Here is a 25,956-nt window from a genome sequence, read left to right as displayed (position 1 = left end):
GCAGTCCGTTCTATCACGGACTTGTGAGATTGTTACAAGGCCGTAATCTGTTGCATACATCCAGATGGCAGTTATCAGAGTCAAGGGACATGAAAGGGAAGCAGGGGTTGAGAAGGGAGTGAGACAGGGTTGTAGCCTCTCCCCGATGTTATTCAATCTGTATATTGAGCAACCAGTGAAGGAAACAAAAGAAAAATTCGGAGTAGGTATTAAAATCCATGGAGAAGAAATAAACACTTTGCGGTTCGCCGATGATATTGTAATTCTGTCAGAGACAGCAAAGGAGTTGGAAGAGCAGTTGAACGGAATGGATAGTGTCTTGAAAGGAGGATATAAGATGAACATCAACAAAAGCAAAACGAGGGTAATGGAATGTAGTCGAATTAAGTCGGGTGATGCTGAGGGAATTAGATTAGGAAATGAGACACTTAAAGTAGTAAAGGAGTTTTGCTATTTTGGGAGCAAAAAAACTGATGATGGTCGGAGTAGAGAGGATATAAAATATAGACTGGCAATGCCAAGGAAAGCGTTTCTCAAGAAGAGAAATTTGTTAACATCGAGTATAGATTTGTCAGGCAGTCGTTTCGGAAAGTATTTGTATGGAGTGTAGCCATGTATGGAAGTGAAACATGGACGATAAATAGTTTGGACAAGAAGAGAATAGAAGCTTTCGAAATGTGGCGCTACAGAATAATTCTGTAGATTATATGGGTAGATCACATAACTAATGAGGAGGTATTGAATAGGATTGGGGAGAAGAGAAGTTTGTGGCACAACTTGACGAGAAGAAGGGATCGGTTGGTAGGACATGTTCTGAGGCATCTAGGGATCACCAATTTAGTATTGGAGGGCAGCGTGGAAGGTAAAAATCGTAGAGGGAGACCAAGAGATGAATACACTAAGCAGATTCAGAAGGATGTAGGTTGCAGTAGGTATTGGGAGATGAAGAAGCTTGCACAGGATGGAGTAGCATGGAGAGCTGCATCAAACCAGTCTCAGCACTGAAGACCACAACAACAACAACATCGTAAAACTTTGTAATACTCGTAGTTCCTATATTGTCGGCAGCTTAACAGAATTCGTTTCTCTATTGATTTAATTGATTTACTGCTTAGTAATATTGTTGTGTTGAAGCTCTGATGAACCGTAAGGTCAGCATAGTACTTTTGCTATGCCAAAAGTGGACCTTTACAAGCAATAGTTAATTAAGAAAATTCTTAGTTTCGAGACAGAACGCCCGTGGTTCCTCTACGTACCGAACGCCAAGCAAGATTCGTTCTCAAGGCTCGCGTACGTCTGCTCATGCCGATAACTCACTGCCGCAACATATGGTCCATTCACCAGGATTACCTCCGCGAGAATCAGCTTCTTACTCATGCTGCAGAGCTACTTGAGGCAGTGAAGTACTTCTCCTATCTACAAAGTCTCAGTAAAATGTGGTATTTGGAAAATAAAATGCAGTTCAAAACGAGAGTAATCTCAAATTATCCGCATGGTTCCTTGGACAAGATGAGACTTCCTTACCTTATGGACATCCGATGCTCAGTAATATCCTGCTCTTTTATCTAAGCAATGTTAATTTCGTCCTATGTTGCTTTCCCATGAACTGGCGTGGGATGCCACAACATCGTTCAGAGTTGACGTTTTTATTTAATTACCAAGCACCACTACATAAATTAATGTGTAGATATTCTTAGTTTTGACCTTCGTTGAGGATATACTGTAGTACAGGTCAAAATTCCGATTTCTGAAAATGTTCAACAGTTTTCCTCCTATCTGTGCATATTTCTTGGTATTACTTTTGTTAATAAATTCGCCTCTGCTGCCTGTGATCAGAACCTACAATTTGCAGCAATTTCCAGTTTTTATCTAGTAGTTTCCTTTTTAATTTCATTTAGACATTTTCCATTTCCTTGTTTGTAATACTTTTTTGTGTATGGCCCTTTATCAATGTTCTGTAGGCTTTGCTAATCTTAGTAGTTGTGTTATACTTACTAAAGTTTGCTGTTAAAAAGTTGATCCATATTAGAGTTGCGTTCGTCAGGATAGGTCGCTTCTTCGTGTACGGTTCTTAGAAGGTCGTATTCAAGTCGATCTGATTATGTTAATACTCGAATGAACTTTACTTATTCTTCCACATCATTCTGTATGTGGGTACAGAACGCTAACTTACTGTCAAAATTACACCAAATCCGTGTAGTCGAGCAAATGGTTTCAACTCCCAATTGTTCAACAAGATACTGACCTTATTTCGTCCACTTTGCTTCCTTTCTTTGTGTTACGACTATCGATTTCTGTACTTTCAAACTAATTTTATTGGCGTTGGTCCGTCCTTCGATTTGCTACTATTTCTATATTAGAAACATTCACTGACGCAAATTCATGTCTCGCTTCCTCAGCAGCGGCGATCGTTTGTGTTTTATTGTGTAACCGAAGTAAAGCGTTTTAATATTCTGTGAAATCTTTATCACTCATTAAAGAATATTTTAACTAAATTATATTTCTTAAAGAATTGCAATTTCTGTATCTGAGATCTCTTGTCCACCAAGTGGCGTCGGTAACACATTCAATTCGTACGTCGAAGCTAACCATTAACCCCTATTGACCACGCGCCAGACTATTTCAACAGATTTATTTCGCGCCTCTGCAGCTTCTACAGTGTTTTTCCGCTATATAACGCCTTACTGGTTGGTGTTAAATAAGCCTTTCGTGAAATCAAACTGCATGACTACGGTTACTGGAATTTTTTTCATAACTTTTCCTCTGTATGCAGGAAGCTCATTGGGCGATATTTGATGCATTGCTTGTTGCTCTCTTTCCCTGATTTTAATGTTCGTTTTATTCTGGGTTTCTTTCATTATATCGGGAGATATTTAAGCAAGATGGATGGGACATATTTTTGAGGAACCGACAGTCGACACAGCATAACGTTGCTGTAGTAAGAGACTAGACTCGCATACCTTCCACCCATTCAGATCTGATTTCTAGTGGTTCCTTAAATCCGATATGGTAAATGCCGGGCTGCTTTCTTTGGAATGATTCCGACCGATTTCTGCGCTCCATCCCTAACGTCCATGCCGACAGTGGAGCGCTAAAGTCTCGTCCACCTTTATTTTTGAACACGCGAAAGACACTAAACCAAATACTTTTCTACAGGCTACTCTAGCGAATGATTTTATCATACGAAAAGCTTTATTCTTCGCTACGTTCCCATTGATGTGTAACACGTAGCAAACGAGCAATACCTATTGTGAGGTCAATATTATTTTCCCCTCTGGGTCTATCGAATTTTTTCGTGGCACTTGCGTCACCCAAAACGAATAACATTTAGTTCAAGTATACTACACATCTCTGTTACGTACTTGGCCTCGTGTTACAATCTATGGGAATTAAAACACCAGCTCTTTCGTCGGCAAATAAAATTTTACCAATGTTTCTCAAATCACTTTTTAAGTTACTCACTATAACATAGAATGGTAAGCATTTGTTTGTCAGTTCTAGCACCACAGTATACTTCTCAGAAAATTGATTCGACATTATTCCGTTTGTTCCATTGTGTACGTTTGCTATTGCTGCACGTTATACTTTGTTCGTAGCATTTCGAATTTGCTGAAGGTTTATTAGTATTATTTTGATGTTAGCCGCGGTATTCCTCTTTTTAAGTTAAACGATAGTCATTTTAGGTTTCGTCTTGTATTAAAACCTAATATGTTGGGGATTTTCTTTTCTTTCTCCAGATTTAGGGCACAAGGGTTCTTTGTGAATTCTTTTGGCACTGGGAAGACCTGTTTAGAATTCCCAGTTGCTTCGTACGCTCGCGCTTATCCGCACCACCAATCGATAGTTTTCTGTGCCCCGCATCAACTTCAGTATTGCAAATTCTGAGTCACCCGCCTGCCTATTAAACAAACATAGCCAGAAAACAAATTGTTGCTGCGTTCTCGGTATGTGAACCTCGTGCTTAAAATAATACGTCAGCATTATCGTTGGTTTCATCATCGGTGTTGGCTATAACCAGATTCCATAAATTTCTCTGCTCGATATTAGTCTGCGTTTTTCGATTCTCATCGGCTACAAACTTTTTAAAACTGTATACAATTTCAGAAATAAAAGGAATAACCGAAAAAAACATTATACAATGTAGATAACTCAAAAATGATGCTATTAGAAAATATTCATTAAATCACATACTCTAGTATATGGCAAATATTCTACCCTTAAAAACGAACTGCTAACTGAATGAGATATTCCATTTTATAAAATTTTTACAGAATTCAAATAAATTTATAATCCCCAGTTTGCCCTAACAAATTTTTTCTCGTAGTAAACGACAAATGAAACGTGCACTTGGTGTGGAAATGAGAAGGTTTCAGACTATTTTTTCCACTATCCAGAATCAAAGGCGAGATTCTCAAGTATATGTAAAAACTGTACTGTGGACATAAATGAACAATGGACAAAGAGCTTTAAAAAATAAATATATATAATAATATTTCAGAAGAACAAAAAAACATAATAAGTTTACATTTGCAAAAACTAGCAAGAAAATGTACTAAAAGATATTTTGTTGCTGTTGGTAATACATTTGTAGAAAATATTTTGAAAGCATGAGGATCTGACATATATAAACGGAAAAAAGCTCTGAAAATAATTACAAAAGAATAAATTGATAACATTTCCACTGAGGTTTGCTCAAGAAGCAGTTAATTTTTAAATAAGAAAAAAGTTATTGAAAATTGACATGAGATTATCTTTGTCTAAACTCTATATGTAGCTTTCAACTTATGCTGGTATTAAATGGAGATAAATATCCATGTTTAAGATTCTGATGTTATGAAAGTCGTGGAATTAATGGCAACTGAAGACAAAATATTACAAGTTTCAAAAAGATGATGTAACTAAGGCTACAGCCAGACTACAGCGTTGTAATAACGATGAAATGCAAGTTTAAGGAATTACCACTTCATAATATAACTATAAAAGATGACTCTCAAGGAGAAGATAAAGAATTGAGACTTATAATTTCCATTTCATATGACTGAATTTGAAGAACATCGAATGATACAGAGAAACAGATGTACTGCGGTTAATAACGGTTTTCAATGTATAATTCAACATTTAATATAGAAAATTCCGGATGCTCATTAATGTTTCTAATACAACTGCCATTTATTGTTAATTCAGTATTGCATTAGCATGTGTCTATAGCGTTAAGTATCCACATATGTTCTCATCTTATAACAATATTCTACTTTCACTTCTTTACCTAAAGAATGTGATGCCTCAATTTTAATACAACTGAATTTCTGAGCTGGGTTGTTTTTTTTTTTATTAACAGAAACAGTTGTGGGCTAGGTATAAAGTTAAGTTGAGGGCTCTTTTTTATTTAGAAACTAACTACTTCATGAGCTAATTTTATTTCGAATATTAATACTTTATTCCTTTTGTTTTTCTCTCTTGTGTAGATATCTTCCGGAGGTTTTGCTTACGTGTGAATGCTCATCTGTTGATTTTGTACAGTGATACAAATACGTTTATTAGGAGGAACAAATTGGCGAAATTTTGAAACTATTGAATTCCTGTATTCATTATGTTAGTACTCCGTCTTCAGGCGACAAGTGGCTCATCGGGAGTTATCAGCTTTCACATGGGACTTTCTTCTTCGGAAGACACCATACTTTCTTCGCCGATTCTGCAGATAACCTCCTCATTCCTCATCAGTCAAACCAAATTTTCAACATACTTCCACAGCATCATATCTCGATGACTTCGATTGTCTTATTTTCGTCCTTTCCCACAGTACGTGATTCAGTACCATACAGGGCGAGTCGAAAAGGACTCAACAATTTTTGGAATTATATAGAATTTTATTGAGATAACTTACATAATTGGTAGATGTCATTTTGTAGCAAACAACCTCAAGTTTACATAAAAGTGACAAGTTTCATTTTGGTTGAGGGGACTTCCATTCGTGATGCGGCAAACATCCCACCGGTAATCAATTTTTTCCCACACTCGTTGCAGAAAATCGAGTGTAACTTATAAAACGGCAGCCTAGGTTCTTTTTCAGGTCAGTTAAGTTGTTTGGTTTGCAGACGAGAATACACACGGTCTTTAATGAAACCCCTGAGACAGAAATCCTGTGGTTAGAATTTGGGGGGCGAGGTGCCCATGCGATTGGCCCTTCACCACCAATCCACTCACCTGGGAAGCGATTATCGAGAAAATATCGAACGTCCATGAGGAAATTAGGTGGTGCACCATCTTACTTGTAATAAACCATCCCAACTCGGTTTTTAAGCATATCCAGATATACGCTGGCGACCTGTTGATTCATCATCTCTTAGTGACCAACCCATCTGAGCAAAGGTCTTGTGCCAAGAGTATATTGTAGGCCTACTTAGAGGTTCTTTAGCGTATTCGGTAGGAAATTTACGTCGAACAACTGTTGCAGAGTTAGTTTCATGAAACCGAAATGGACAGCAATCACACTCCGCGCTAGTGAAAGTAGCCATTTTAACCGTGCACTTCGGTGGCGCTCCTAGTGGCGGAATTGGGTACTGATGCACTACATGAATCAACCTTGAGGCTGTTTACTACAAGATGACACATCTACCGCTTCTGTTAAGTTACCTCCATAAATTTGTATATCATTCCAAACTTCTAAAGCCCTTTTTGGCTCGTCTTGTACAATGATGTTCTCCAAATGCACATTCTTAGAAATTTCTTCCTCAGATTAAGGCCAGTGTTTGATACCAGTAGACTTCTGTTGGTCTCGATAGTCTTGGTTTTACATCCTCTTTTCTTTATCCGTCATGTGTTACATTGCTTCCACGGCAGACGAAGTTAAGGAATTCTGCTACCGTGCCTCCCCAATTTTCATGTTAAATTTATCGTTAACCTCGCTTCTGCTACTTCTCGCAAGTTTCGTCTTTCTTCGGTTTATTCTCATTTCATTTCCTGTAATCAGTATGATGCCCATTCCATTCGACACGTCCCTTAGCTCCTCCTCACTTTCACTGATATTAGGAACGTCGTCAGCAAATCTTATCATTAACATCCTTTCACCACGAATTTTAATTCCACTCTTGAACCTTTCTTTTATTTCCGGCATTACTTATTGTATGCGTAGGTTGAACAATAAGAGCCTGTCTTACCTTTTTAATCTAAGCACTTTGTCTTTGGTCTTCCATTCTTATTGTACCCCTCTTGCTTCTCGCACATGTTGAATGTTATCCGTCTTTTCCTGCAGCTTAATATTACTTTTCACACGATTTTGTACATCCTGCACCAATTTACAATGTCGGGAGATACTATGAAATTGTTATTCTTTCATTATTATTCGCAATGTCAGAACTGCCTCGCTGATGCCCTTACCTTTCCTGTGCGATAAGTTTAAAAACAAACATGTATGTTCAGTAGAGCGCTATGTTTCTCCAGTCGTAAACGGGACTATGCGGCTCTTGCATTCTATTGAGTCTGTGCCGGCCTGAGTGGCCGAGCGGTTCTAGGCGCTACAGTCTGTAACCGCGTAACCACTACGGTCGCAGGTTCGAATCCTGCCTCGGGCTTGGATGTGTGTGATGTCCTTACGTTAGTCAGGTTTAAGTAGTTCTAAGTTCTAGGGGACTGATTACCTCAGAAGTTAAGTCCCATAGTGCTCAGAGCCATTTGAACCAGTTTTTATTCAGTCTGTCAACATGCCTTGAATGGTCACCTCAGACTTTGACGGCGCTCGCATTGTCATTTTACGGCGAGAACGGCTATCATTTGTCAACACAGGAAGATCGGATGTTGAAGCGACGTCATTGCAACATTAAACGGCTATCGTGAGACAGAGTTCAATGATGATCTGTTTCGCAGTGTTCAAAACCAGCTGATGACCTATGGCTTGCATTTAACCATAGAAGAAGGCAACATAACTTCGCATTGCTTTTCTGGTAGGTACTGGGAGATAGTAAGCGACCATCTCCATATTGTAACTCTGACATATAAGCGTTCCTCAACACTGTGGTAAACAAATAAATTAGGCAAGGCATGTGTTCTGGACCAATGACGTATAGATCTCTCCACTGTGAAGAATTTCAGTGTGTGACGAAATAGGTGGAAGGGGAATGGCCAGATGTCAAGTGTCCAACGGGCACAATGTTCGGGCAAGCGATCACCTTGCCATCATCAGCTCCGTTGAAGAACTAATCTCCTAGGAGATGGTGCAGGGTTAATATCTCCACCTTTCCCCCACCCCGATTTGGCGTTCTGTATGTGGTCCACGCCTGGGTTCGGGTGTGTATTCGGTGATGGGACTCGTACTGCCTACAGAGTGCCAGGTTGTAGCGAGGCTGGGAAAGGGGTTGATACACTCCTGGAAATTGAAATAAGAACACCGTGAATTCATTGTCCCAGGAAGGGGAAACTTTATTGACACATTCCTGGGGTCAGATACATCACATGATTACACTGACAGAACCACAGGCACATAGACACAGGCAACAGAGCATGCACAATGTCGGCACTAGTACAGTGTATATCCACCTTTCGCAGCAATGCAGGCTGCTATTCTCCCATGGAGACGTTCGTAGAGATGCCGGATGTAGTCCTGTGGAACGGCTTGCCATGCCATTTCCACCTGGCGCCTCAGTTGGACCAGCGTTCGTGCTGGACGTGCAGACCGCGTGAGACGACGCTTCATCCAGTCCCAAACATGCTCAATGGGGGACAGATCCGGAGATCTTGCTGGCCAGGGTAGTTGACTTACACCTTCTAGAGCACGTTGGGTGGCACGGAATACATGCGGACGTGCATTGCCCTGTTGGAACAGCAAGTTCCCTTGCCGGTCTAGGAATGGTAGAACGATGGGTTCGATGACGGTTCGGATGTAACGTGCACTATTCAGTGTCCCCTCGACGATCACCAGTGGTGTACGGCCAGTGTAGGAGATCGCTCCCCACACCATGATGCCGGGTGTTGGCCCTGTGTGCCTCGGTCGTATGCAGTCCTGATTGTGGCGCTCACCTGCACGGCGCCAAACACGCATACGACCATCATTGGCACCAAGGCAGAAGCGACTCTCATCGCTGAAGACGACACGTCTCCATTCGTCCCTCCATTCACGCCTGTCGCGACACCACTGGAGGCGGGCTGCACGATCTACATCTACATCTACATCCATACTCCGCAAGCCACCTGACGGTGTGTGGCGGAGGGTACCTTCAGTACCTCTATCGGTTCTCCCTTCTATTCCAGTCTCGTATTGTTCGTGGAAAGAAGGATTGTCGGTATGCCTCTGTGTGGGCTGTAATCTCTCTGATTTTATCCTCATGGTCTCTTCGCGAGATATTCGTAGGAGGGAGCAATATACTGCTTGACTCTTTGGTGAAGGTATGTTCTCGAAACTTTGACAAAAGCCCGTACCGAGCTACTGAGCGTCTCTCCTGCAGAGTCTTCCACTGGAGTTTATCTATCATCTCCATAACGCTTTCGCGATTACTAAATGATCCTGTAACGAAGCGCGCTGCTCTCCGTTGGATCTTCTCTATGTCTTGTATCAACCCTATCTGGTACGGATCCCACACCACTGAGCAGTATTCAAGCAGTGGGCGAACAAGCGTACTGTAATCTACTTCCTTTGTTTTCGGATTGCATTTCCTTAGGATTCTTCCAATGAATCTCAGTCTGACATCTGCTTTACCGACAATCAACATTATATGATCATTCCATTTTAAATCACTCCTAATGCGTACTCCCAGATAATTTATGGTATTAACTGCTTCCAGTTGCTGACCTGCTATTTTGTAGCTAAACGATAAAGGATCTATCTTTCTGTGTATTCGCAGCACATTACACTTGTCTACATTGAGATTCAGTTGCCATTCCCTGCACCATGCGTCAATTCGCTGCAGATCCTCCTGCATTTCAGTACAATTTTCCATTGTTACAACCTCTCGATACACCACAGCATCATCTGCAAAAAGCCTCAGTGAACGTCCGATGTCATCCACCAGGTCATTTATGTATATTGTGAATAGCAACGGTCCTATGACACTCCCCTGCGGCACACCTGAAATTACTCTTTTTTCGGAAGACTTCTCTCCATTGAGAATAACATGCTGCGTCCTGTTATCTAGGAACTCCTCAATCCAATGACACAATTGGTCTGATAGTCCATATGCTCTTACTTTGTTCAATAAACGACTGTGGGGAACTGTATCGAACGCCTTGCGGAAGTCAAGAAACACGGCATCTACCTGTGAACCCGTGTCTATGGCCCTCTGAGTCTCGTGGACGAATAGCGCGAGCTGGGTTTCACATGACCCTCTTTTTCGAAACCCATGCTGATTCCTACAGAGTAGATTTCTAGTCTCCAGAAAAGTCATTATACACGAACACAATACGTGTTCCAAAATTCTACAACTGATCGACGTTAGAGATATAGGTCTATAGTTCTGCACATCTGTTCGACGTCCCTTCTTGAAAACGGGGATGACCTGTGCCCTTTTCCAATCCTTTGGAACGCTACGCTCTTCTAGAGACCTACGGTACACCGCTGCAAGAAGGGGGGCAAGTTCCTTCGCGTACTCTGTGTAAAATTGAACTGGTATCCCATCAGGTCCAGAGGCCTTTCCTCTTTTGAGCGATTTTAATTGTTTCTCTATATCTCTGTCGTCTATTTCGATATCTACCATTTTGTCATCTGTGCGACAATCTAGAGAAGGAACTACAGTGCAATCTTCCTCTGTGAAACAACTTTGGAAAAAGACATTTAGTATCTCGGCCTTTAGTCTGTCATCCTCTGTTTCAGTACCATTTTGGTCACAGAGTGTCTGGACATTTTGTTTTGATCCACCTACCGCTTTGACATAAGACCAAAATTTCTTAGGATTTTCTGCCAAGTCAGTACATAGAACTTTACTTTCGAATTCATTGAACGCCTCTCGCATAGCTCTCTTCACACTACATTTCGCTTCGCGTAATTTTTGTTTGTCTGCAAGGCTTTGGCTATGTTTATGTTTGCTGTGAAGTTCCCTTTGCTTCCGCAGCAGTTTTCTAACTCGGTTGTTGAACCACGGTGGCTCTTTTCCATCTCTTAATATCTTGCTTGGCACATACTCATCTAACGCATATTGTACGATGGTTTTGAACTTTGTCCACTGATCCTCAACACTATCAGTACTTGAGACAAAACTTTTGTGTTGAGCCAACAGGTACTCTGAAATCTGCTTTTTGTCACTTTTTCTAAACAGAAAAATCTTCCTACCCTTTTTAATATTCCTATTTACGGCTGAAATCATCGATGCCGTAACCGCTTTATGATCACTGATTCCCTGATTAACTTTTTCAAATAGTTCGGGTCTGTTTGTCACCAGAAGGTCTAATATGTTATCGCCACGAGTCGGTTCTCTGTTTAACTGCTCAAGGTAGTTTTCAGTTAAAGCACTTAAAAAAATTTCACTGGATTCTTTGTCCCTGCCACCCGTTATGAACGTCTGAGTCTCCCAGTCTATATCCGGCAAATTAAAATCTCCACCCAGAAGATGTTGGGGCGTGAGCGGAAGACGGCCTAACGGTGTGCGGGACCGTAGCCCAGCTTCATGGAGACGGTTGCGAATGGTCCTCGCCGATACCCCAGGAGCAACAGTGTCCCTAATTTGCTGGGAAGTGGCGGTGCGGTCCCCTACGGCACTGCGTAGGATCCTACGGTCTTGGCGTGCATCCGTGCGTCGCTGCGGTCCGGTCCCAGGTCGACGGGCACGTGCACCTTCCGCCGACCACTGGCGACAACATCGATGTACTGTGGAGACCTCACGCCCCACGTGTTGAGCAATTCGGCGGTACGTCCACCCGGCCTCCCGCATGCCCACTATACGCCCTCGCTCAAAGTCCGTCAACTGCACATACGGTTCACGTCCACGCTGTCGCGGCATGCTACCAGTGTTAAAGACTGCGATGGAGCTCCGTATGCCACGGCAAACTGGCTGACACTGACGGCGGCGGTGCACAAATGCTGCGCAGCTAGCGCCATTCGACGGCCAACACCGCGGTTCCTGGTGTGTCCGCTGTGCCGTGCGTGTGATCATTGCTTGTACAGCCCTCTCGCAGTATCCGGAGCAAGTATGGTGGGTCTGACACACCGGTGTCAATGTGTTCTTTTTTCCATTTCCAGGAGTGTATTTAAGCACTGCGCCAGCTGCCAGGCTTTCCAAATATTGTGACCATTTTACACTTTCATCTGACCATTCCTGCATGAATTATTTCATCATAAATTACGCTAGTAGAAACTGAAGAATCGCAATTTCTCTGTGCTTTGATGAACGCCGTACAAGAGTGTTGAGGCACCTGATCAACATTTCAGGCATACAATTAAATGTTGCAGAACGGAGGAGGGTCAGTCATGTCTCGGGGCAGTATCATGTAGGGCCTATAGATGTCAGGCACCTCCCATCACTAATGAATGGTAAGATGATAGCTATCCTGTATCCTGGGCAGGATCTACCAACATATTGTCCAGTCCTACTGTAACATATTGGCGAAGTGGGTAGTCTTTCGAGACGATAGTGGGGAAGGATAACGCTACTCCATCATTAACATCTTCCTCGAGAACGCATGACTAAAACAAATGTAATAACCTGCAGTACCGGCAGACACGATCCTGACTCAGCGGGCTTAGGAAATCGTTTTATGCAGATATAGCTAACAGAGTATATTGATTCACTTACAGTTTTGCAGCTCAGAGCAGGTACTCGCAGTCAGTTATGACACCAGAAATGATGTGCTTAGAGTTGATAATTTTCTATGAATAATACTCGGTGGACTATTCTTCTTCTGTACATGGCACCCACCTCCCAGTCTATAGATCATACAGAAAGCATTAATTGCTATTTTGAAGATTATCTGAAGAGAAATACGAGTGTTGTCTGTGAACGTATTCTACATCGTCTTCTACATACACACTCCGCAATCCACCATACGGTGCGTGACGGAGGGTTCCTCGTACCACAACTAGCATCTTCTCTCCCTGTTCCACTCCCAAACAGAAATAGGGGAAAATGACTGCCTATATGCCTCAGTACGATCCCTAACTCTCTTATCTTATCTTTGTGGACTTTCCGCGAAATGTAAGTTGGCGGCAGTACAATTGTACTGCAATCAGCTTCAAATGCTGGTTCTCTAAATTTCCTCCGTAGCGATTCACGAAAAGAACGCCTCCTTTCCTCCAGAGACTCCCACCCGAGTTCCTGAAGCATTTCCGTAACACTCACGTGATGATCAAACCTACCAGGAACAAATCTAGCAGCCCGCCTCTGAATTGCGTCTATCTCCTCCCTCAATCCGACCTGATAGGGATCCCAAACGCTCGAGCAGCACTCAAGAATAGGTCGTATTGGTGTTTTATAAGCGGTCTTCTTTACAGATGAATCACATCTTCCCAAAATTCTACCAATGAACCGAAGACGACTATCCGCCTTCCCCACAACTGCCATTATTGTTACGCCCAAATATTTAATCGACGTGACTGTGTCAAGCCCTACACTACTAATGGAGTATTCAAACATTACGGGATTCTTTTTCCTATTCATCTCCATTAATTTACATTTATCTATATTTAGAGTTAGCTTCCATTCTTTACACCAATCACAAATCCTGTCCAAGTTTGTTGTATCCTCCTACAGTCACTCAACGACGACACCTTCCCGTACACCACAGCATCATCAGCAAACAGCCGCACATTGCTATGCACCCTATCCAAAAGATCATTTATGTAGATAGAAAACAACAGCGGACCTACCACACCTTCTTGGGGCACTCCAGATGATACCCTCACCTCCGATGAACACTCGCCATCGGTGACAATTGATTAATGGACTCGTGGTTCACTGGTGTAGAAAGTATACTTTGCACTCGTGCTAGCCGAAATCACATGACTGCAATGTAAATATGGTATTGATGGGATCAAGATGGCGATTGTCAGCGGCCTGCAGGATCTCAGGCATCTTACACGACTAGCGCCCGAGAGGAATAACATATTGTGTGGTCTGGCTTGCAGGAATGTACAACTACGTCATCTACCTCGATTCAGGAAATACGCTTGCTTGTAGGAAGACAAGTATCTTAGACGACACTGCGGCCACTTCTGGAGCACCACGGAGAGTCAGTAAGTGACCATTGTGTGGTGTCTGGCGGTGACACCACATTCCTCCCCCGCAAATCGGCGAACGGTTGTGTTATAAAGCTTCCGCCTGCCGTGGGGTGGACCCCATGTTGACGTATGCGACGAGGTGGGAAGCCTTATAACACAACCGTTCGCCGATTTGCGGGGGAGGAATGTGGTGTCACCGCCAGACACCACACTTGCTAGGTGGTAGCCTTTAAATCGGCCGCGGCCCGCTAGTAAACGTCGGACTCGCGTGTCGCCACTGTCAGTGATTACAGACCGAGCGCCGCCACACGGCAGGTCTAGAGAGACGCCCTAGCACTCGCCCCAGTTGTACAGCAGACTTTGCTAGCGATGCTACACTGACAAAATACGCTCTCATTTGCCGAGACGATAGTTAGCATAGCCTTCAGCTACGTCATTTGCTACGACCTAGCAAGGCGCCTTTACCAGTGTATATTGAGATTATATAATGTACCGTATAGAGCGATGTACACCAATTATGGATTAAGTTAAGTATTCCAGAAGCTATGTACTATTTTTGGCTACTATAATTCCTTGTCATTTTCCAGACCTCACGCCAGCCTGCGTGAGCTTAAAGGCGTGCATTTCGGCCTCCTCTAGCAACACGGTGTTGGCTCTTCTGCCAACACTACACATTGTTGCAGCTTCGCTTGACGCGACAGCAGAGGGAGGCGTCCTCAACAACAACACTGGCACACGAATGGCACCAACGTCGTCTTTTCAGACGATTTCTGGCTCTACATACAACACTCTACGCTCAATACTGAGGAGAACAAACACCGCCATGTCCCATTCATCATCCTCAAGTACCCAGCACATGTCATGGTGCTATAGAATGCTACTGGGTACATAAAAATGGCTCTGAGCACTACGGGACTTAACTTCTGAGGTCATCAGTCCCCCCGAACTTAGAACTACTTAAACCCAACTAACCTAAGGACATTACACAACCTGCGACTGTAGCTACTGGGTACACAACACGAACACTTCTGGTTTATGATGCTTTAAGGCCATTGGTTATGCCCTATCTTGGGAGTCTCCATGACTCAGTCTTTTCACAAAATAAAAAAAGAGCGAATGTTGATTGTGGTGTCCTGACCTATCTCGATACAGAGGTTGTTCGACTGCTGCCCTCACCACCACATTCCGCAGATCTCTCAACCATTGACAATATCTGGTCGTGGGTTACCTACAGACGCCACCACTCAATGCGACTGATGAACTCTGGCACATATTTCATGCACCATTTGTCATCCAATCTCAGGTCAATGCTCGGTCGGGTTAAAACCTTGCTGCCGAAGTTAGCAGCTCTATGTACTGACTGTCGCACTCTGTGTACAAATCGCGTACAAATTTATTAACTATAGTTCCTGTTGTACTTATACGCACAATAAGTAAAATTTCGTTACCTGCAACCCCTCCTGGTGTTGCAGTTTTAATGGCTAGCAGTGCAGATTTCACCTCGAGCTGTGTGTTGACTTCCAGAATGCCATGAAAGGTGTCGTCCTCAACGTACCACGGTCTGCAGCATGCGCATCTTGATGAGCACGGGCTCCTTGACGACGCTGAGCCAGGACCTCCAGAGCACAGCGCGCATCTGGCCGCACCAGCCCGCCTTGTAGGGGGAGGAGCGCCGGCCTGCCGCCACCAGCGCCACCACCTGCTCGTCGTCAGAGTCGCCGTTGGCGTGCTGAAAGACAAGCGTAAGCAAACAACGTGCACAGTTCTTGGTCAACCACCTGTAACTCAGATACGTAATTACAAATCCTGAACCATGGACCTTGCCGTCGGTGGGGAGGCTTGCGTGCCTCAGCGATACGGATGGACGTATCGCAGGTGCAACCACAACGGAGGGGTATCTGTTGGGAGGACAGACAAACGTGCGGTTCCTGAAGAGGGGCAGCGGCCTTTTCAGTAGTTGCAGGGGCAACAGTCTGGATGATTGACTGATCTGGCCTTGTAACAATAACCAAAACGGCCTTGCTGTGCTGGCACTGCGAACGGCTGAAAGCGAGGGGAAACTGCAGCCGTAATTTTTCTCGAGGGCATGCAGATTTACTGTATGGTTAAATGATGACGGCGTCCTCTTGGGTAAAATATTCAGGAAGTAAAATAGTCCCTCACTCGGATCTCCGGGCGGGGACTACTAAGCAGGACGTCGTTATCAGCAGAAGCAAAACTGGCGTTCTACGGATCGGAGCGTGCAATGTCAGATCCCTTAATCGGGCAGGTAGATTAGAAAATTTAAAAAGGGAAATGGATAGGTTAAGGTTAGATATAGTGGGAATTAGTGAAGCTCGGTGGCAGGAGGAACAAGGTGAATACAGGGTTATAAATACAAAATCAAATAGGAGTAATGCAGGAGTAGGTTTAATAATGAGTAAAAAATAGGACTGCGGGTAAGCTACTACAAACAGCATAGTGAACGCATTATTGTGGCTACGATAGACACGAAGCCGACGTCTACTACAGTAGTACAAGTTTATATGCAAACTAGCTCTGCAGATGATGAAGAAATTAATGAAATGTATGATGATGTAAAAGAAACTATTTAGATAGTAAAGGGAGAAGAAAATTTAATAGTCATGGTCGAAGTAGAGAGGACATAAAATGTAGACTGGCAATGGCAAGGAAAGCGTTTCTGAGGAAGTTAACTTCGAGTATAGATATGTGTCACGAAGTCGTTTATGAAAGTATTTGTATGGAGTGTACCCATGTATGGAAGTGAAACATAGACGATAAATGGTTTGGACAAGAAGAGAATAGAAGCTTTCCAAATGTGGTGCTACAGGAGAATGCTGAAGATTAGCTGGGTAGATCACATAACTAATGAAGAGGTATTGAATAGAATTGGGGAGAAGAGGAGTTTGTGGTACAACTTGACAAGAAGAAGGGACCGGTTGGTAGGACATGTTCTCAAGGATCAAGGGATCACAAATTTAGCATTGGAGGACAGCGTGGAGGGTAAAAATCTCAGAGAGAGACCAAGAGATGAATACACTAAGCAGATTCAGAAGGATGTAGGTTGCAGTAAGTACTGGGAGATGAAGCTTGCATAAGATAGAGTAGCATGGAGAGCTGCATCAAACCAGTCACAGCACTGAAGACCACAAAACAACAATTACAAATCTACATCACACATCGACGTGAAGACGTCAGGATCCACAGGAAAAGCCTATACAATTCAATATCCCTGAGAAGCTGGTGAAGACGGTGAAAATGTGTGGATGGGTCAAGAGCAGCAGTGCATTTCGGAGGGATCACATCAGAAACACTCGAGATTGAGACAAGTCTCAGACAAGAGAATGCTCTCTGATGTGTGCTCTTCAATGTCTTCATACCGACAGAGAAAGTAATAAGGGAATTTAGGCAGTAGGAGTGGGCTGTACAGATTGGTGATAATTTCAGTTCTCGCTTATATAGATGATGTAATCCCACTAACTGAATCACGCCATGGGTCGAAAGAAAAGTTCCAGAAAAACAGCAGCTACGCACAGGAGGTGCAACTAAAGGTTAATCTAGACAAAACAGAGATCATGCAATTGAGAAGAGGACAAGAGCAATGACAATTTCTTGAGATATAAGGCTTAAGGCTCAAATTGTTCAACGGTTCAAATACTCGTAATCTTGATTTACCAGTGATGACTGGATAGAAATGGACGTCGAGGAGAGAAGAGCAGTGGGAATGAAGTGTATGTATTCCCTCAGGGAGACGCTTAGTTCAAATTTAGTATCAGTGAACACTAAGATGAGAATTTTAACACTGTGATATGCCCAGAAATCAGTATGGCTCGGAAACCTGGAGCATGACTAAACGAGAAAAAGAAAAACTATTACTATTTGAGAGCAGAGCAATGAGAAAGATATGGAAACCGGTCTTAGATAAAGGAGAATGGAAGAGGAAAAAGAGCGAGGGACTCTATACCTTTTGATGCAACAACCAACCGCCCTAAAGAAGCCGAAGAGAAGAGCAAAATAATCCAGTGGGCCTGCCTTGTACCTCGTATGCCAGAAGAAAACCAGGTGAAGAAGGCACTTTACAGAAAACCAAACACCAGACGTCGCATAGAACGACGAAGGCAGCACTGGATGCACGATCTGGTGAAGAACCTGGCAGGCCTGAGAACTGAAGACAGCTGGGAGAACCGAACAAAAAATCACAAAAGATGGAGACAGTTTCTGGAAGCAGCGCCCGGTCTGCAGGCCTGTGATTCCTGGATATGTATGTATTCTGTAGATGTGTAATTACGGGTCTGATTAACTATAACACAAAGTACTCTTCTCTTTGCATGCTAATTGCCATAAAGTCGTTTCATTATCTCAAACCGGTCATGAGATACGAGTAATGGTATAAATATTTCACTTTTCGTGCATCAGTTGCGCGTGTGAGTAGAAATGACTCGATCTGTGGATAGATGTAGATCTACTCCGAAATTTAAAGAAAAATCAGTATTTTAGCTGCGTTTCATATACAGCACTGTGTGACTTAAGATGCACCAAGAGATCTACAGCAATGACGCTAATTTATTGCAAACTGCACAGAAACTTAGTCACCCCAGGAGACATATAACATCACCACTAGCCCTGATAATGGCCTGGCCTCATTTTGGTAAGGGCCACAATTTTTTTCCAGTAGGGTATATCAAGTGGAAGCCACTCGTTGATGATCAGATACGGTAGAGCTACCATGTTGCAGGGATGGCGATGCTACGTCTCATCCACTGTTCCAAACACACCCACACATTTTCTATGGGATTATAATCAGTTGATTTAGCGAATCAGCAGACGTGTAATAGGTTGCCTGACAGTTCATCAGACGTGGAACGTATGCTGGCTCCTGTGTGTACGCAGATAGTTTCATCCACAGCATAGTCATCATGAAGATCTACACTGTCCAGTCACTTTAATGCGACCACTTCTTATGTTCGACGTCAACGTGCAATGACCAGTCATTGACGACAAGTAGCAGCACTAGCAGTGAAGGATGTATAAAGCATGTTGGCGGCGGGTAGGGGGCCGAAAAAAGTAGTGGTCGTAATGTGGAAATGGAGCGATTTATCTGACGTCTAAATGTTCATTGGCTTTCGGGCCAAGGGTGAAAGCATTTCCGAGCTGGCTAAGTTAAAAACAGTTCGCATTCCGCCTTGGTTAAAGTACATGGTTCATGGATAAATGGTTCTCTCCAACGGCCGTAGATGACATGGGTGTATAAAGGCCGCGGTAGTGTGTACAGGCGAACAGACGGTCAACTGTCGAGCAACTGATCGCCCAGATGAACCGAGGAACTACCAACATGTCTCCTAGACGACTGCTCAGCTAAGGTTCTGGTGTGGTCTGAACAGCAGACACCTGATTTGTGCACCCATGCTGACCAAGTTGGAGTTTGCACTGCGATACCACCATAGAGGGGGCGGCAGGTGGCCCTTTCAGATGAATCACGTTTTATGCACCATTGGACTGACAGGCATTGTCATCCACAGCGTGAAACCTCTGAAAGCAAACACCCTGCGACAATCGTCAGTAACGTGCAGCTGGAAGGCATTCCCTGGGCGATCTCGTCATTCTGCAAGGCACTGTGGTAAACACAAGTATGCATGCATCTTTCAGTGCTCTGTCGATCCCTACACGCAGTTTGTTTTTCCTTGGCACTTTGGCCTCTGCCAGTAGATCAATGCAACGTCTCACACGGCTCACAGTGTACGTGTGTTGTTCGAAGAGCACCAGGATAAGTTTACTGTATCGGCCCCTGGTCACCAGACTCCCTGGATTTAAGCCCAGTCGAGAACCTGTGTGACCACCTCGACCGGGCCGTTCGCCCCATGGATCCTCAGAAGTGAAACCTAGCACAGCTTCCCACGGCACGGCTTGGAAGAGCACGAGGGAAATTGTAGAAGAGGAGAAACGTAACGATCAGCTGTTGCGGAGCATGCTTTCCAGCCAGGGAACCACAATATTCCTTTCGAGGAGACGCAAGTACTAGCGGCCACAACCGGATATTACGAAAGGTTCTACAGGGAGGCAATCGAAATCGCTAAACACCCAAATAATTTCAACCGAAAGGAGGAGGGCGTGAAATTAAACGGTATTTGGATGCCGGTGCTAAAGAAGATGTGTACCACCCGTCCACTACTGGGTGATGGCAACGGCGATCGACGGCGACGGACAGCGGCCAATTGCACTGACGTTTTCAAAACACGTGACGTCACGCCGCGGCGTGGGAGCGCGCGGACACGGAATTTAGCGGCAGTCAGTAGCGAGCCAGTGGGTGTGTGGGACATTCCATCGAGCTACGGACGCCCTTGAAGATGTCTCCCGCAGTGGGAGACGAAACGTTGGGAATCGACACAAAATTCATCAACCGACCACGGCATAACAGCCCGGATAATTATAATGGACAAAATCTCAATTTATCGGACCACCCTGCACGCTTCCAGTCACCTGTATCTATGTTTCTATGTTGCTGAAGTCGTGCAATTTTATGTGGCACTCTGACCAATGGCCTTTTGCGGGGTACCCCACACCAAATGTCCATTCCATGCAGCAGCACCCTTCACAACGTTTGCTCTGTAACTAGTTGAGATGGACATTCATGCACTGACATCAGGCCGGCCGGAGTGGCCGAGCGGTTCTAGACGCTACAGTCCGGAACCGCGCCACCGCTACTGTCGCAGGTTCGAATCCTGCCTCGGGCATGGATGTGTGTGATATCCTTAGGTTAGTTAGGTTTAAGTAGCTCTAAGTTCTAGGGGACCGATGACCTCAGAAGTTAAGTCCCATAGTGCTCAGAGCCATTTTTGAACTGACAGCAGGAATTTCTCTCAGGTCTGAAAACGACTGCCATTGGTCCCTACCAGCATTGTTTTCATGACCACTATTCTTACACCATGTAACATGGTAGTGAGTTGTTCACCGGCCCTTGCAAGAACGCTGAAGCGCCCACGTTGGTACACCAACAGATTGGCAGCTTCATTCACGGTGTGTCCGTGGGCAGATTTGAACACGAGAGCTCCTTGCTGCTATTCTGTCCCGTTTGCACACAAAATGATCTTACATCGCGGATTTTGTGCAACCGACTGGCACATACACACCATCTATGTCATAAGTCACACTAGTAGTGGGGAGTTACACAACCGCCTGGTAGCATGTGCACAAAATAACGTGGCCCCAACCTGCACAGAAGGCATGGTAGGGGAGGGGAGAACCGTAGTGCCGGAGGTTTCACTGCAAGTAGCCACCACATTGTAGGGGAACTGTAGTTCGACAGCTGAAGGCTGGGCGCAAAAAGAACAGCTAGAAAGTCTGCAAATGAATGTGTTAACAAGTAATGCCAGGACGGCCAGTAATTCGATAATTCACCCATTTACTATCAAAAACCACACTGGGTTAAAGGATTATGATACAAATTACTAGTCAAGGAGCGACTTACTTTCGCCTGAAAATGGTTCAAATGGCTCTGAGCACCATGGGACTTAACATCTGAGGTCATCGGTCCCCTAGAGCTTAGAACTACTTAAACCTAACTAACCTACGGACATCACACACATCCATGCCCGAGGCAGGATTCGAACCTGCGACCGTAAAAGTCGCGTGGTTCCGGACAGAAGAGCCTAGAACCAGTCCGTCACCGCGGCCGGCTACTTTCAATTGACTTGTTAACATTTTTTCAGTCAGAGAAGTGCCGTCAGTAGAGAGTTCTGGATAACACTTACATTTTTCTCTTGTTATCATGTTAAAATTTGCTCCTTTTGACAAAACACATTGGGATTTACTCATCTTTGCTTTACTAGCATGCCAACGCAGTTGCAATTGCGGCACAACCCCGAAACAGTGTGTTATGAAACGAACAACTGAAGACAAGTGAGGTCAACAGGTTATGAAAAGCACATTTTACGTGTAAAGTAAACGTAAAACTTCTACACTTACGTTGTTGGAAACCCAACGTAATTCTCATTTCCCCAGCTATCGATGGCCCATATAAAAATTAGATTATTTCATTGAAGAAATCTGTAGGTACTGGCACATCACAGTAGATAATAAAATTCCACATGTTAACTGTGCAGAAAAATACTCTTCTCTTTGCATGCTATCATTTGCCAAAAAGTCGCTTCATTACCTGAAACCGTTCATGAGATTCAGTTGATGTTATAAATGTTTCAATTTTCCTGTATCATTTGCGCAGGTAAGTGGAAAAGGTAAACTGCGGATAGATGTAGATCTCTCCCGAAGTTAAAGAAGAATTCAATATGTTAGCTGCATTTCAGACATAGCGTGTATGATCTAACATGCACGAAACGTATATACTGAATCTCATTTTCCATTGCATTCTCTTTTAATTTCAGCTGATGGATTACTTCCAAATATCTCAGTAACTACGATAAATAAAGAAACGATAGGCAGTCCGCCATGAAGCTGACGAAAGAGACCATAACATGCGCAGGTATTCATTATTTTTACCAAATAGTTTCTTTAGTATCGTGTGAAAAATTCCACAGTTACTAGCTTCAACACACCGCCCTTTACGGAGTACAGTTGCGCCGAAGGAGACGAAGAATGTTTCGTCCACAGTGGATGCAGTAGGTGAATGCAAACCAAAGGCGTCCTTCCCATCGGACCAAACAGATAGAGTCGCCCAGTGATGAGAACAAGAATGCGTTTCTGCGCATTGTCCAAGTTACACTACTGGCCATTAAAATTGCTACACCAAGCATAAATGCAGATGTTAAACGGATATTTATTGGACAAATATACTAGAAGTGGCATGTGATTCCATTTTCACGCAATTTGTGTGCATAGATCCTGAGAAATCAGTACCCAGAACAACCACCTCTGGCCGCAATAACGGCCTTGATAAGGCTGGGCATTGAGTCAAACAGAGCTTGGATGGCGTGTACAGGTACAGCTGCCCATGCAGCTTCAACACGATACCACAGTTCATCAAGAGTAGTGACTGGCGTATTGTGACGAGCCAGTTGCTCGGCCACCATTGACCAAACGTTTTCAATTGGTGAGAGATCTGGAGAATGTGCTGGATAGGGCAGCAGTCGAACGTCTTCTGTATCCAGAAAGGCCCGTACAGGACCTGCAACATGCGGTCGTGCAATATCCTGCTGAAATGTAGGGTTTTGCAGGGATCGAATGAAGGGTAGAGCCACGGGTTGTGACACATCTGAAATGTAACGTCCACTATTCAAAGTGCCGTCAATGCGAACAAGAGGTGACCAAGACGTGTAACCAATGGCACCCCATACCATCACGCCGGGTGATACGCCAGTATGGCGACGACGAATACACGCTTCCAATGTGCGTTCACCGTGATGTCGCCAAAGACGGATGCGACCATCATGATGCTGTAAACAGAACCTGGATTCATGCGAGAAAATGTTTTTGCCATTCGTGCACCCAGGTTCGTCGTTGAGAACACTATCGCAGGCGCTCCTGTATGTGATTCAGCGTCAAGGGTAACCGCAGCCATGGTCTCCAAGCTGCTGCAAACGTCGTCGAACTGTTCGCGCAGATGGTTCCTGTCTTGCAAACGTCCCCATCTGTTGACTCAGGGATTGAGACGTGTCTGCACAATCCGTTACAGCTATGCGGATAAGATGCCTGTTACCTCGACTGCTAGTGATACGAGGCCTTTGGGATCCAGCACGGCGTTCCGTATTACCCTCCTGAACCCACCGATGCCATATTCTTCGTCATTGGATCTCGACCAACGCGAGCAGCAATGTCGCGATACGATAAACCTCAATCGCGATACGCTGCAATCCGACCTTTAACAAAGTCGGAAACGTGATGGTATACATTTCTCCTGCTTACACGAGGCATCACAACAACGTTTCCACCCGGCAATGCCGGTCAACTGCAGTATGAGAAATCGGTTGGAAACTTTCCTCATGTCAGCACGTTGTAGGTGTCGCCACCGGCGTCAACCTTGTGTGAATGCACTGGAAAGCTAATCATTTGCATATCACAGCATCTTCTTCCTGTCGGTTACGTTTCGCTTCTGTAGCACGTCATCTTCGTGGTGTAGCAATTTTAATGGCCAGCAGTGTATTTTGTGCGATCTGTACCCACTCCAAATTTGTGGGCGACTAATATCTTGTAGCGTGAACTTATGAGTAAAGTAATCTGCGCTTGCACCGCGGCAGCCCTCACCTGGCCATTGCAGACCGCCACCTTAGCGCCGGGCGACCGCTGGAAGTTGTCGCAGAGCAGCTCGATGGTGCTGCGGCAGTCCGCCTCTTTGTCGGGCACGACGGCCAGCAGGTGCAGGAAGAAGTCGGCCGGGTTGTAGCCCGCGGGGCAGGTCGCGCCCATGCTGTGGCACAGGGCAGGCAGCCGCTCTCACATGGTGCTCACACAGCCCTCATCGGCTGTCTAGAAAATGTACGAGACTACTCTGGTGTGAACACCACCGGTAAATGACAACGGAAAATGGCAACCGAAGGAGTTCCGAAGATAGAAGCAAAGTACCGGCGGAAGTAAAAATGGTTGAAATGGCTCTGAGCACTATGGCACTTAACTTCTAAGGTCATCAGTCCCCTAGAACTTAGAACTACTTAAACCTAACTAACCTAAGGACATCACACACATCCATGCCCGAGGCTGGATTCGAACCTGTGACCGTAGCGGTCCAGACTGTAGAGCCTAGAACCGCTCGGCCACTCTGGTCGGCGCGAAAGTAAAACTCTGAGGGTAGATTGAGAGTTGCGCCTGAATAGCTCAATCCGCAGAGGTGTTATCGGTGAATGATGAAGCTCCCAGCTGTAAGTCTGGGTCTGGCATTCAGCTTTAACTTTCCAAGAAGTTTCAGATCAGCAAACACTCCACTGTAGAAATTTCCTGGCAGATTAAAACTGTGTGCCGGACCGAGACTCGCACTCGGGACCTTTGCCTTTCGCGGGCAAGTGCTCTACCACCTGAGCTACCCAAGCACGACTCACGACCCGTCCCCACAGCTTTACTTCTGCCAGTACCTCGTCTCCTACCTCCCAAACTTTACAGAAGCTCTCCTGCAGGAGGTACTCGCATAAGTAAAGCTGTGGGAAGCGGTCGTGAGTCGTGCTTGCGTAGCTCAGGTGGTGGAGCACATGCCCGCGAAAGGCAAAGGTCCCGAGTTCGAGTCTCGGTCCGGCACACAGTTAATCTGCCAGCAAGTTTCATATCAGCGCACACTTAACTGCAGAGTGAAAATCTCATTCTGGAAACATTCCCCAGGCTGTGGCTAAACCATGTCTTCGCAATATCCTTTCTTTCTCGAGTGCTAGTTCTGCAAGGTTCGCAGGAGAGCTTCTTTAAAGTTTGGAAGGTAGGAGACGAGGTACTGGCAGAAGTAAAGCTGTGGAGACGGGTCGTGAGTCGTGCTTGGGTAGCTCAGGTGGTAGAGCACTTGCCCGCGAAAGGCAAAGGTCCCGAGTTCGAGTCTCGGCCTGGCACACAGTTTTAATCTGCCAGGAAGTTTCATATCAGCGCACACTCCGCTGTAGAGTGAAAATCTCATTCTGGACTCCACTGCAGAGTCAAACTAATACCAAAGGACTGGATTCTTGCCGCATCCCAATGTGACAGAGACGCGAAAAACACAGTGTAGAGGATGTTTGGTTTTTCCCAAAAAGAATATAATTCCAATCCCAAAGAAAGCAGGTGTTGACAGATGTGAAAATTACCGAACTATCAGTTTAATAAGCCATGGCTGCAAAATACTAACACAATTTCTTTACAGACGAATAGAAAAAACTGGTAGAAGCCGACCTCGGGGAAGATCAGTTTGGATTCCGTAGAAA

At 44.6% G+C, this 25,956-nt stretch overlaps 1 protein-coding gene across 2 annotated transcripts in view; it reads right to left on the bottom strand.

Moving 5' to 3' along the window:
- Nucleotides 1–25,956, bottom strand: part of LOC126094604 (protein white-like) — a 316,644-nt gene that overhangs the window by 89,335 nt on the left and 201,353 nt on the right. For both annotated transcript variants that reach the window (XM_049909079.1, XM_049909080.1), the window contains exons 7-8: nt 24,329–24,491; nt 15,690–15,863 (exon numbers count right to left, since the gene is read on the bottom strand). In XM_049909079.1, the coding sequence (XP_049765036.1) occupies nt 15,690–15,863; nt 24,329–24,491 (337 nt within the window). The remainder of the gene's footprint in view (nt 1–15,689; nt 15,864–24,328; nt 24,492–25,956) is intronic.

The sequence above is a fragment of the Schistocerca cancellata genome, chromosome 8 (genome assembly GCF_023864275.1).
Source record: "Schistocerca cancellata isolate TAMUIC-IGC-003103 chromosome 8, iqSchCanc2.1, whole genome shotgun sequence".
In the NCBI taxonomy this organism is placed as follows: domain Eukaryota; kingdom Metazoa; phylum Arthropoda; class Insecta; order Orthoptera; family Acrididae; genus Schistocerca; species Schistocerca cancellata.
Note: the sequence above shows the minus strand (reverse complement) of the source record. Positions and strands in the feature narration are given on the sequence as shown.